We start from the raw sequence: 13,147 nt of genomic DNA on the forward strand, positions 1-13,147 counted from the left end.
ACCAAGGTGTGGGTCCATCACAGAGCAAAAGGGGCATGGGACGAGATGCTGGCACAGGAGAGCAGGTGATGGCCTTCGTCTATTCCTCAGAGGCTCCTTCTGCTGCTCTGCAGAGCAGGCAGGCAGCTCTGCGGAGTTCAAGCTGTGCGACGGCGTGTGAGCTGTGTGTCTCTCTCCGGAAGCGCGGATGAAGGAGCAGAGCTGGCAAGCCTTGCTTGTCTATTTTTATTTTCCCAGAGCCCAATAACTATCGGACCCTGATCGGCCGCTCAGTGAACGGAAGCCAGCTGGGGAAGGACTACATCCAGCTGAGAAGTCTGCTGCAGCTTATCCGCACTTATTCCAGAGCAAACCTCTATGGGCCAAACATTGGGAGGCCCAGAAAGAACGTCATCGCTCTCCTGGAAGGGTAAGTGATGTTGCTTTGATCAAGAAGAGATCAGAAACCCCTCCTGAGACCCATGCCCTTTGCAGCAGGTAGACTTGCTCTTTGCCTTCCTGATGTCCGACAGCTGCCAGGACAGCAAGGCTCTGTGCAGCTCAGCCACTGCGGTACCAGGGGCTTGCAGACATGGTCACTGCTAAACTTCTGCAGAGGTCCCTGGTGGGATTTTGGGATAGGCTGATTAACATTCTCCCAGGTACTCCTAGCGTTTCCCAATTATAGGCAGACTGAGGTGCCCACCTTGTTGGGATATGAAGATGACTCAGTGGTGTGGATGCAGGCTGCTGCACACCTCCGGGCTGCAGGGCCAGGAGGTGGGTCCTGGCACCACTTACCAGCTTAGATGTTGTTTCAGAGTCCTCCTGGACAGATCACTTTGTTCTTCCCCTTTGATGGCTTCTTTCTGTGCTTTCTCCATCTGTGCAGAGGAAGAACCTGTAGCAACTTTCTTCGCTGGCCAAGCCCTCTGCTCCCTCCTAGGAGAATTGGCATGTCTCTAGTTTGGGAAGGCCAGAGGTGGAGAAGGAATGGTGACAGTGAGGGACGCAGACACCTGGAGGTGACACTGGACAGCTACAGGAACCAGGGAGGTGTGGGAGCCTGCTGGCAGTAGGAATTGGGACTGTGTGGCTCGAAGGCCATGCAGCAGAGGGGAAATTCCCTGCAGGACTGTAAACAGAAACTCCAGTGCAGAGGGCTGGGCAGGGGGAGGTGTGGAAGAGACTCTGCTGGGAGCAAAGCTGGGTCTAGCATTCATTAACATCTGCATGAATGATCTGGCAGAAACAATAAACAGCACACTGATGCAGTCCCCAGTGAGGCGGGGAGGGAGCCAGGGCCAGATTCTCAGCTCTGCTGCAGCAGCACAAAGAGACCATAAAGCTGGTGGAACCAGCTGTGACGCCAGGATTCCTCCTGCTGATGAAAGTTGGGGAACAGCCCCTGCACCCACACCACGGCTGCCACCGATGCCACATGGGCGCATCACTCGCCGGACCCCCGGTATTCTGTATGGCGTGGGGGGAGTTAGAAAATGTTGTAGTAGCCTTGATCAGCAGGAAACCTATTAGCGCCGGGAGGAGTGGGCTGAGTAAGAAAAACAACAGGGATGAGAGCCAAGAAGCTCTTAGAGAAAGGGAAGTCCTACTGCTGCATTTGCCCTTCGTGCGCCGCAGCCGGGTCCCAGGGAAGAGGGGTCGGAAGAGCTGAGTCGCACAGCCAGGGTGGTCTGGCAGCTCTGCGTTGCTGGACCCGCACTCTGACAACAACCCCAGAGTGTACAATCTGATGAAGGGGATGGCAGAAACACCATATTGAATGAAAGGGAAGGAAGGTAAGAGCTAGGGTTTGAGCAGCCCTGGTGATGGGGTGGTGAGGGCTCTCCAGACCCCCAACTTGGTCTGCAAGAGCTGTAAGGAGCATGCCTGCTCTGCAGAGTGACTGCTGCTGCCTGCCAGGGTTGACACTGGTCCACAGGCGCTCAAAGTGATTTCTCTCTCCCATGGAGAAACCTTGTGTCCTGCACTCCAAACCCTGGTGTCTGCAGCTCATGGCAAGCGGCACGTGCCTGCATGGCTTTACAGCCCATGGGGTCCTGTGAGACAAAAGCTTCTTGTCTTTCCACATAAAGACCCTGTTATTACCAGGCAGGGCGTAAAGAGGAGGAACAAGTCTGATTACACAAAGACAAAGGGCTAAATGCCCACTTGCAGTATTCGGAAATGGAGTTGCAAAAGAACAAACAAATAAACCCCAGCGCCTAGGCTGCTTGACAGCATAAGCTTTATTGCCAGCAGCTCCCTGAGGTCTCTTCAGTACTCTTGGTTAGCATTACCAAGAGCTCTGCCTTCTGCAGGAGCATTGCAGAACTGGTCAATGGGATGTGGCTCAGCATGTGCCTGGGGCTGCCGCAGCCAGGACGTGCCTCTGGGGATTCTGAATGAGCACCACACAGTCAGGGAGACGGAATCTGGGAAGGTGCTCTCAATGGCAATCCTGCTGTCTGCCTTGCTAGACCAACATGAGAGGTCTATGTAGTGCTCGCAGCAGGGTGAAGGCTCCAGAGCAAATAAAGCATATGCAGTTAATCGTCCTGATGATGTGAAAACGGCAAAGTTTTGCTCTTATTTTAAAAAACATGATGAACAGCAGAAGTCCACCAGATAGGAAGAGATATGCCAGGTGGAAGATTATGACTCAAGTGTTAAGTAAGGCTGGACGAGAGAGAAGAGACACCCCAGAGCAGAAGTCAGGATGGGTGGATTAGTCTGCCAGGCAAGCAGTGCCCTATTACACAAAGTGAGGAAGTGGATTTGTGGGAGGGCAAATAATGGAAATGAGCTGAAGTGGGAAAGGAGAGCTCAGAGAGGCCCAGGGAATGTGACCTCCAATGGTAGAAGCTGGAGTTAGATGTTCTCCAGGGGAAGCTTCTGGAGTTACCTGAGGTGCCAAAAGACTCAGAATAGTCTCATTGTGAAGTATTACTTAAAATTACATTTTCCTGTTGCGGGCTCGGTGTTCCAAACATCATAGTCTATTGTTTAACCATTACCTCAAGCAACCAAGCTAAACTTATTCTTTGTGTTTAAACCTTGTCCTGCAATAATGGTATTGTCGACATGAATTGGGCATTGCACTCTGCTGTGCACCAGGCTCTGTCTCTGTGGTGGCAGATGGACACCTCCAGGGCCATTCCAACACAATCCTAGGGTCTGTCCTCCAGGACAGGGTGGGACTGAACCCCTCCTGGGGTCCCACCATTCTCTGGAGTCTGCTAGAAAGATTAGATGATGAGTGCAGATCAGGTACCCAAACGGTTGTGCCAGGTAGGGGTGCGTGCACGCTGTCCCACTGCAAAGGCTGTCCTTAGGCAAGTGGCAGTGAGCTGTACTGGGTGTAAAAGATGCGCTTTCTGATGTTAGAGGTAGGATATGGTGAGGGGAGGAGAGCGCTGCCTGAAATGCAGTAGCACAGGCTTTGCACACCCTTCACTGCTGAGTTATTGCTCCTGAGCTCTTGCACCACGCTGCATGGTGCAATGGCTCAGAGCAGTCACAGAGTGTATCGGTGTCACTCTGGGCTGGCAAGTCCTGGAGACTGGACCAGAACCGCTACTGCTGGTGTAAGGACAGGCTCTGCAGCGATGGAGCATTGCTCCGATGGCTGGGGCCTGCTGTGCGGGAGGCTAGAAATAGTGTCTTGTGAATGCACAGGTGCAAGAGGGAATTTCTCCAGACACAACCAACAGTTGAGTTTGATGAGGTGTTAATTAGACCATTCATGCAGCCTGAGCTGTTGGAGAGCAGACCATGTTAGCTACCTACTGCGTCTGCGGGTACAGGAATCCCAGAACTACTCAGAATTTGCTTGGGGAAAAAATTGTGAGATTCTAAGGAATTAACATAGATTTTAACAGTGGATCAGGAATTGGACACAAAGGTTAATGCATAACTGAATCATGCATTCAGTGCTGGAAGAGAAGAAACATGAGGGAAAGCTATTAGGAAGAAGGGATGCTAACATGTGTTATAGCTCAGACCATTTGGTACAAAACTGAGGCCGGCACATCTGGGCAAATTTGGCTAGGAACTCTCCTGACCTGCTGCATCTCAGCTGGTGTCGCCTAATTTTTGCCACTGGACACTCACAAGCATCAAGGTGTTACCTCCACCAAGGCAGGAGCTGCGGTGCCAGGAGGGTAAGGGCTGGCGGGAACTTGGGTCCATGCTAGGCTGGCTGTTGTTGATGCTCTGTGGCCACTTTTCAGTCCTGAGCCTGCTGAAGTCACTAGAGAAGTGAAAATCCTTCTTGTCTGGAGCTACAACCTTTCCCTACCTCCTCATCCGTCAGCTCTCAGAGCCACCAGGCTTGCTGCCTCCTTGGCTTTCTGTCTGCCCTCTTCCCACCCTCCTTGACCCCTTCTTGCTGCTGCTGTCTCCATTGCACATCTACCCTCTGGTCACAGAGCCACAGCACCTCTGGCCAGGTAGCAGCAGCAGGTGAGGAAGATCCCACATGTCAGTCCTCACGTCGCAAAGCACAAGAGTTTCTCATCCTTTGTGACTTTTCTGCGTCCTGCTCTTGGTTTGTAGTGCCTGTGGAGAGCTAACCACCTGTCTGGGTCACTTTGGCACCTTTTGGTGATAATGTCATTCTGTAGTGCTCTGAAAGGAGCCCATAAAGGTGAGGAAACACATTTGTCAGTGGTGATGAAGCCCTTTCTCCCTGCTAGTTGTGGACACGGCAGGGTCGGAAGGGGGCATGGAGACGATGTCCTGATTATCTGTGGGCAGCCCAGGTAGGGATCAGGTTAAAACCTGTCCCGATCTTCAGCCCTGCTCCCTGCATCCACAAATCAACCCCAAGCCCAGGTTCCCATGTTGGTGCTTATGTGGTAGAGAGAGGCGTTAGCTTATAGCTCATGAAATGGTACAGGGCTGTACACCTGGGGTCCAACAAAACCAGAGGGCAAAGCAAAATCGAGGTGCTAAAAATGGGAGAGTCTTTAGTAGTATTTTTATGATGACTGTCCATGCCTCGTGTTCATGCTGTTACAAGGGTGAACAGGGCTGGGGCTGTTTCAGCAGGTCAACACACATAGTCAGTCCAGGCATTGCTTTTTATCTGTGACTTATTCTGGAGTAGCAGCCAAAGACGGTGTATGGACAGAGCTTGTTTGTTTAAATAGAAGTAGGGAAGAGAAACAAGGAGAGCCTGTAGTAGACAGCATCTGGCAGAGGGAAGGACGCTGGGTGGGTTTCAGGAAGAAATATAGGCATTTGTCCTGTCCTTTTGCTGACAAGGACTTCTGCCCTGTTTGACACAGGGAACTTGTAAGCACTGCAGTTCTTTAGAAGCTCTGTTTTGGCTATTTGACTTTCTTTAAAAAGTACATGGTTGCTGTATTGGTCTAAGGCTCTTTTGTGATGCTGCAGAGGTGAGCGTGTCTCAGTCAGCAAAGCCGGAAACTTCACCCTTATGCAAGCTACTACAAGGCTGGTGGCACAGGCTGTACCGGGACACTAAATAGGTCCAGAGCAAGAATTTTGTGCAAAAAATCAAGCCACAAGACAAGCAACATTAAACTAATGATACAAAGGGTGGAGGAGGTCACTGTAGTATGAACTCAAGCACTGGTAGCATTGAACTTATGAGTGAATCCATTCATAAATATATTGAAATGAAGTGTGAAGGATGTGATGAGGCATTTTGAGGTTGGAAAGGGTTAAGATAATTGTTGTTGCTGAAACTTGATCAGGATGGCTGGAATGCCAGAATCACAGTCACCTGTATAGGAAGAACCAAGTGGGTAAGAAAAGATATAGATGAGTTTATGCCACTGTATGAGTACACAATGTACCTTCATCCTGATAGCTATTAAATCTTAGTCATTTCATCTCAGAAAAGATGTAATAGAACAGGAGGGTTGCAGGGAGAGGAGCCAAGGATGTGCAGAGGAATATGGTGTCTTCACGTGAGAAGCGGTTAAATAGGCTATGCCTCTTCAGCTCAGAAGACAGGGCAGGCAGCTAGGAGGGAATGTTATGGAGGCCCATGAGCCTGTGAATGGGGTGGTTTTTCCACAGTGCAGAAAGTACTTTGGAAGGAAGCTTTGGAAAGAAGGAGGAAGCTTTTTCACATGGTATGCAATGGCGTTGTAGCAGTCATTGTCACAGGGTATTGTGGAGGCCAGAGGTGTGTGTTCAGAAAGGGACCAGTCAAATCAATAGTGCAAAAAACATCAGTGGTAATGCAACATCATGGTCCAAATGCAACCTCCAGGGTCCCTGGAGTGTAGATTTCCAATGCTGCATGGGGCAACCTGGCACATAAAGCCCTTTTTGCTAGACAGCTAACTGTAGATCAGTTTGGTTGAAGAAAGGTGAAGCTGAGCAGAGAGAGAATACAATACAGCAGGAGATTTATATGTAGTCCCTGCCAGGCTCTGTTCCCTGGAGTGGAATCCCAGTCTGAAATCTGGCACTGCAGGTCAAAGTCTTCGCAGCAGGTGGCATGAGTTGGGTCTAGTACCTGTTCCTGCTGCTGCTGCTGCAGGTATTTGATTGTGTTACTGGGACCTGAAGAAGTTAGTAGGTGAAGCCTGTGCCTTAGTCCAACCAATGTGTCACTTAGCCCAACCAGTGTCACCAACCAATTTAGACACAAGATAAAGCTATTTCTACTCATCACTGTTGGCTCAAAGGGCAGAGATCTGCCATCCCAGCTCTAGGGATCCACTACGGCACCACAGGCAGGCCAGTGTTACTTCTACATTTGGGGCTTGGGGGGTCAGTTTGCTTTTGTAGTACTTCAGGGAGTAACAGATGTTACAAACAGCCTGTGTTTGTGAAGTCCAGCACCCAGGAGTCAGATGATGATGGTAAACCACCTGGGAGCCTGTCCATGGTAACTTGTCTCCTTGTGCAGCTGCATTCTTTGTTACAGGATCACTTTTTTTATTATTTAAAGGATGACAATCTGCAATTACCTGCATGGGAAAGAGATTTCCAAATGCAGATGGCTCTTTAAAATATCAGGAATAAGCCTAGGAAGTTCCAGTGGCTGGAAGCTGAAGCCAGACACATTCAGATGAGAAATAACATACTTGGAGGTTAATTAACCATGGGAGAAATTTGCTTAAGACTGCAGTAGGTGCCCCATGGCTGGCAAGTATTGAATCAGGACAGGAGATCCATTTCAGAGATGTGCCCATGCTCAGGGGAAAGCTGCTGTCCTGGGAGATATGGCTATGGGAGATGCTCTGGAAAAGGTCAGATTTGAGCGACTTGAGTTTCACAATATAGAGGTGTGGTGTCAGTACCATCTGGTGGTGGTGCAGCCCTCCTGCCCTGCTCTCCCACAGCTCATTCCTGACCCGTGAGGTGCTGTCCCATGTCATGTCAGTATTACCATTTCTGGGACAGAGCTGTGAACTGTTTGGGTGACTGATCAATGTTAAATTACATTTTTCTCAGTGCTTGTTTAAAAGTAAGCTTGAGCCTCTGTTCTAGCTCAACACAGGCCCCGCAAGTAGTAATGCTGGCATGGGGTGCTGGCACACGGGCAGCTGCAAGGGTAAGGAGATGGGCATATCCAAGCTCAGTGACTTTTTCTAATCCTCAGCATCACAAACTTCCTGCCAAAGGCTCCTGTTCCTCCATGGGCCTCTGACATGTTCTGTTTTCCCACCTAGAGATGCTGCCCCAGCAGATTTTGAGGACTTTTACATTCACCCAGGTTTCTTGTAAGTGGAAGTCCAGCCAGGGATACCACAGGGGCATGCCCTGGGGCTGCCACCCACCTGAATTACAGGGCATCACTAGAGTAGTTGCCCTCATTGCCTGCACAGCATGGGCTCAGCTTGTCCCACTACTCCTGGTAGGGGAATTTACTGCTCACGTGCTGCATGGTCGATTGTTGCTCACACAGAAAGGCCAATGTGTAGGAAAAAGGCAGATTTACTGCGCCAGCCCATCCCATCTGTGCAGCACATGTGCAAGGATCTGAGCCCTCCCGGAAGCGTCTGGTTTGCTCTGCCTGCGCCACGCTGCATGCATGGACATCACGCAGTCCAGGAAATCCCAGCTAAAAATGTGCCGGCACTGGTCATTTGGACTGTGTGGATCTTCACTGGCCTCAAAATCTGTGGTTTGAGCAGCACAGGTGCTACAGGAATAAAGGGATTAGTAACATCTGTATTCCTAAACGGAGGATGTTCAGATACCTGTGCATCACTGCATCTCCACCTGCCCTGGGCTTTCATCTCTCGTTCGTGCAGTACCACTGGTTGGCTGCTGAGCTGCTTTAGGTTCCCTCCTTTGGAGGGTAGAGACCATTGCCCAAGTCATCTGGGGTACTCCAGGCACAACTCCAACTTTAAGGCAGGACTTGAAGTTTTACCAGGAACTTTTGAATTTCATCCTGAAAAAATCTCAATAAAAGGGAAATTAAAGGAGGGAAAAAAAAAAAAGAAAAAAGAAAACCAGGCATGGAAAGCAAAATTTGAGCTAGTTGAGCTAGATATGCATCTTTTATGGTAAAATTTGAAAATGACCAGAACTAACCAATTTATTTCACTCTTATGGAGACAGAAGAGGAACACTAAGCAAGCGAGGGCCTTTTGTGTCCTGCTTTTGGTCTGTACTGTGCTGCCTGAGTGATGCCTGTGTCCCAGAACAATGTTTTCTCAGGAAGTTTTTAACAACAGGTCAATTAGCTTCCTAGAGACATAGGAGATGGGACAGATGGATCTTCTGCTTCGGCTGCTCCAGGGATGCTGGAGGTTATACCGAGGTCTTGTTTTGCTTTTCAGCCCCTGCTCAAAGTCCGCTGTAGCGGGTGTGTTTGCAGCAGGGCTGTAGACACTGTGGAAGTGGCAAGGAAAACTGAAGAGCTGCTTCCTCTGAGCTATCTGCTCATGGTTTTGGACTGTGAGTGGAAAGTGCCAAGCTGAGCCTGAAGAGGTGTTTTAGTAAGGTCCAGGATGGTTTATTTTGCAGCCAGAACATAAAGCATTTGAGGTTAGAAAGCAAGCTGAGCTTATCTTCAAACCCAGTTGCAATATATTGATCTCAAGCCCAATATAGATTGTGTTCATAATTTCAGTTTAGAGTTCATTAGTTCACTCTTGTACACTTCGTGTGTTACATTTTAGGCAGCAGTCCCTCTTCTGACCATTTAAAATCCGGGAGTCGGGTTTTTGATCCTTTTGGCATATTTCCACACCCTTAGTTTTGTAGAACAATATTTGCAAAATCCCCTTTTTGCCAGGTGACCCACGTGAGTTGTCCCTCTGGCTGAACCATGGCTCGCCCAGCTGGTCTCTTTGCCCTGCTCAGCTGGGGAGGAACCAACCCCAAACCACTGCCCTGGTAGTGGCCTCCTGGGCCTGGCCCCCAAGAGAGATGTAAAAGCATTTCTGAAAGGCAAGCCTGGGAACTGAAGCTCACAGCACTGCTAGGCAGCAGAATCAGGGATGCATCAGTGCTACAGGGTTTTACAGCATGTTATTGTTTTTCCATTTCTAATTGTATCTCTTCCCTTTCTGTCCACAGGGATTTATTACCGCTGCCTTTGCCAGTGTCTTCTTATGCTTCACAGGGTCCAGCTGCCCTTTTGTCCCAGTCTATAATTGACCATCGTCATGAATTTAAAGTCAGAATGATTGCTTCCAAGCTATTTTTAGCCTGAAGTTTGCTGCTCTTGTTTCAGAGCTGAGTAGTGGCTCATGTGCCGGAAAGCTTGCTGTTCTTCCCTGCCATGACAACTGGTCTGATAAAATGTCTCATCTGTCCTCACAAACCTTCCCTCTCCTTCCCCACCCTCAGTCACGGGGCTGTCCCAGAGGACATGGGGTTGCAGAACCCAGCACCATTCATCCCTGTGTCCCGGTGGAGCCAGGACAGCTGTGTGATTCCTGTTGTGTTCCCAGGATCCCCATGCATCAAAAAGCAGCCCGAGACAATACAGCAGTGGTTTGGTTTTTTTTCTCATCACATTCACTTGCTCAAGCCAATGTCTCCTGTCATGTGCATACATTTTCACTTCCAAAATGCATCAGCTATGCAGCACACATTATACTACTGAACAGAAAAGCGTGCCTGTCCAGTTGGTGTGTGCCTTTGTGTGTTTTCATATCTCCTCCTAGGCGTAAGATGAGAGTAGATGCTTGGGCTTCCTCCTGGGAGCTGCAGTTTTCCGAGGTGCACTTTTGATTGCTGGAGGGACTGTCTTGGAAGGCAGCAGGCCTGCGCCAGAGGCTGCTGCTGCAGTGGTCACATACAGTCCCCAGAAGAAAAATTGTTTTGGTTTTGGCATCAGTGGCATAAGCAGATACACCTGTGTAGCCTCAAGTCTGACTCAAATAGGAGCTGCCTAGAGGAGGTGTATTGCCTTTAAGAGAGCTGGGACGCAAACCATCAGGAGACTAATACGTACATACAACTCACTGTAACTTTGTGCATGGAAGTGCTGTGGTTAGTACTAGGAACAGGTCAGACTGAAAGTGCACCCAGGTCAAAATCCCATCAATTTGCTAACAGCCAGTGCCCAAGAACAAGCATCAAAAAAGGGAAGCATGTAGCAGTATTTGTCCAGCCTTTCCTCCCATCCTCTAATTCTCAGGGGTTTCCTGAGCTGGAGGTGGCATCTTTGCATCTAATAGCTTTGCTGATTCTTTCCTTCCATTTTCTTCCATTTTTCCAGTCCTTGCTTGAGTCCAGGGAAGGAGTTCCTCAGCTTAAATACCTGTTGGGTGAAGAAGTGTGTCCTTTTAAGATAGACATTTAAAGCTTTTTCTTTAATCACTATTGAGGGTTGTTGCAGTCATAGAACTAAGTACATACCCCAAGACTTTGTTCTTTTGTGCTCCAAAAACCGCCCCAAAATGATGCTCAGAGCTCTGCTGCCAGCTGGGTTTCACTCTTATTCTCAGCTGTGCTTGCTGCAAGCATTTGTATTAAGAATAATTTATTCTTTCCATTTAAGGATGGAACGGTTTCATTAGAAAGGCTCTACGAGTACAGTGACCACCTTTGGGGTCCTGTGATGCAGGATGGCCATTGGTTGTTTTAGGACTTCCCCTGTGACAACGTTGGGCTTATCTGGTTTCCTCCTCTGTTTCCTATAGGTTCATGAAAGTCGCTGGCAGCACGGTGGATGCTGTTACCTGGCAACAGTAGGTATTCACCATTTCTTCTACTTTCCAGCACTAATTGCAGTGATCAGAGGATGCTGGGAGCAGAGCTGATGCGCTGTCTAGGTGTGAAAGGGGGCAGATGTGCGACAGCCACCTCCTCTGTCCTGCTGCATTTAAATAGGTGAAAGAGGCTTTGTCCCTCCCTCTGGAGCCTCTCGAACAAACACAGGAGGGGGTGTATTAACCTTTACCGTGCAGCTGAGACAGAGGCTAAAAACACCACTGCCTGTATGCCTGGCCTGCCTGATTACTGGAAACAAAGCCTGTGCTGGACCGCTGAGTCCCCAGAGGTGGCTGGGAGGACAGGCAGCTCTGGTGGTGGCTGGGGTGGGGATGACAGGGAAGCAAAAGCCACCTGTGACAGATGTATGGGACTATCTGAAAGCCCTTTTCCTTTCACCCCAACCACTGTCTCCCTGCAACCACTGGCCTGAAGCTAAACTGTATTGGCCCAAAGGAGGGAGAGGCAGCTTAGTCCAATGGTAAATATGTAACGCCCCATTCCCCGCTCCTTTTTGTAAGGGTCTTGGATGTCTGTAGACACGCCACTGTCCTGCACTGCAGATGGAGCCCTAGAAGATGTCAATGCAAAGGAGGTGAACATATAAGATCCAGGTCCAAGTGGGAATGCCAGAGGGATGCTGATACCTGGTTCCTACACATGAACATGTGCTGCAGCTCAGGAGAGGCAAAGCAAGCTCTGACCTGTAGCACTGAGTGTGACAAGCACCAAGTGGAGGGAAAAGTTTTATTATTTGGGGAAAAATCCACAAACACCTCTTTCCTCCTCTTATTTCCAACTGCCCCAGTTTGTGCACTGCAGCCAGGGGTAGGTTTTCCAGCTGGCTGTGACCCTCTGCAGTGGGAGTGTAAATGCTAGTGCAAAGGTGAGACAGTGTGCAAGCACATCAGCGACCACCAGAATTGATAGGAAAATGGATTGTGGGGCAGGCAGGACTCTCTCCTGCCACTGAAAGGACACATTTCAGAAATAGGTATTCACGGGAGCAAAAACCATGGTGAGACCCTCTTTGTTCCCAGAAGTGGATTTGCTCTGATGCTGGGTTGAACTTCCCATGTGGGGCACTGGCCTTGAGCATGGGAGCCAGGGTCTCAGGTCCAAGGTGGGCTTGTGTGTGCTGCCCACAGGGCTTATTCCCCAAACTGGTCCTCTGCTGCGACCTTTCATGGGGTGCTCAGGTTGCTTTGCTGAAGTGAGGCAGCATGGTTTGTAAAGCCTATCTCTTGTAAAGCTCTCCTGGAGACCTGCTCTTAAAAGGAGCTTGGTGGGTTTTAAGACATGAGGTTTTTTTGCAAGTGTGCCCAGGGTCTCTGTGTTGGTGCATTAACCTTGGAGCCTCTGGCAGAAGCAACTGTTGGCATCTGAGAGTGGTTTATAGCACCAGCATCCAGCAAGTCCTGTTCCTCAGGGAGCTTAGCTTGCCTCACTGTGCTGCAGCGTTGCTTGCTTGGGTGTTTGGCTCCTGGGGCTTCTCTGCCAGGCAGAAGCAGCCTGGGGCAGTGGGGTAGCAGAGCATTTGGAGTGGGATTTGTGTTACTTACAGGCTCATGCTGTGCAATGATGATCTATGTCTCAGCTGGGAGTTCACTTTTCATGATTACACGATGTGCTGATCACATTTACTTAGTCCAGGAATTTGCTTTCTGCAACAGGGCTTGATCACTGGGCCAAGCCCTTGGAGGAGTTGAAGGAACAAACTTCCAGGCTTCAGATGTGGAGTTTCATCCTGGTGTGCAGGGTGTCTGCCCACACGGCTGCTTTGAAATCTCCTCTTATAGGATCAGTGCAAAATGCTCAGCCGCTCTGTGGCTGAACAGCCATGGTGAAGCAGCAGCCTGTACACGGGAGGGCTGGTGCAGCTCCTGTGAGGGTTGGCATAACTGAGATGCTGCTTGCTGACCCATTTCCACTGCAGCGTAGGAGCCGCTTCTCCCCCCAGCCTGGGTTTGCAGCTCTGGAGATTGCACCCGTATGCAATGGCCAC

The 13,147-nt window shown here is 49.6% G+C and overlaps 1 protein-coding gene across 11 annotated transcripts in view; it reads left to right on the forward strand.

Annotated features, from left to right (window-relative positions):
- Nucleotides 1–13,147, forward strand: part of HPSE2 (heparanase 2 (inactive)) — a 114,073-nt gene that overhangs the window by 74,721 nt on the left and 26,205 nt on the right. For 10 of the 11 annotated variants that reach the window (XR_012662920.1, XM_075108175.1, XM_075108176.1 and 7 more), the window contains 2 exons: nt 238–409; nt 11,073–11,120. Coding sequence is in view for 10 of the 11 variants with exons in the window: in XM_075108175.1 (XP_074964276.1) it covers nt 238–409; nt 11,073–11,120 (220 nt within the window). In the remaining variant the exon portion in view is untranslated. Of the gene's footprint in view, nt 1–237; nt 410–11,072; nt 11,125–13,147 lie in introns of all 11 variants that reach the window. The other variant, XM_075108182.1, reaches the window with a different exon arrangement.

Source organism: Phalacrocorax aristotelis, chromosome 12 (assembly GCF_949628215.1).
Source record: "Phalacrocorax aristotelis chromosome 12, bGulAri2.1, whole genome shotgun sequence".
NCBI lineage: Eukaryota > Metazoa > Chordata > Aves > Suliformes > Phalacrocoracidae > Phalacrocorax > Phalacrocorax aristotelis.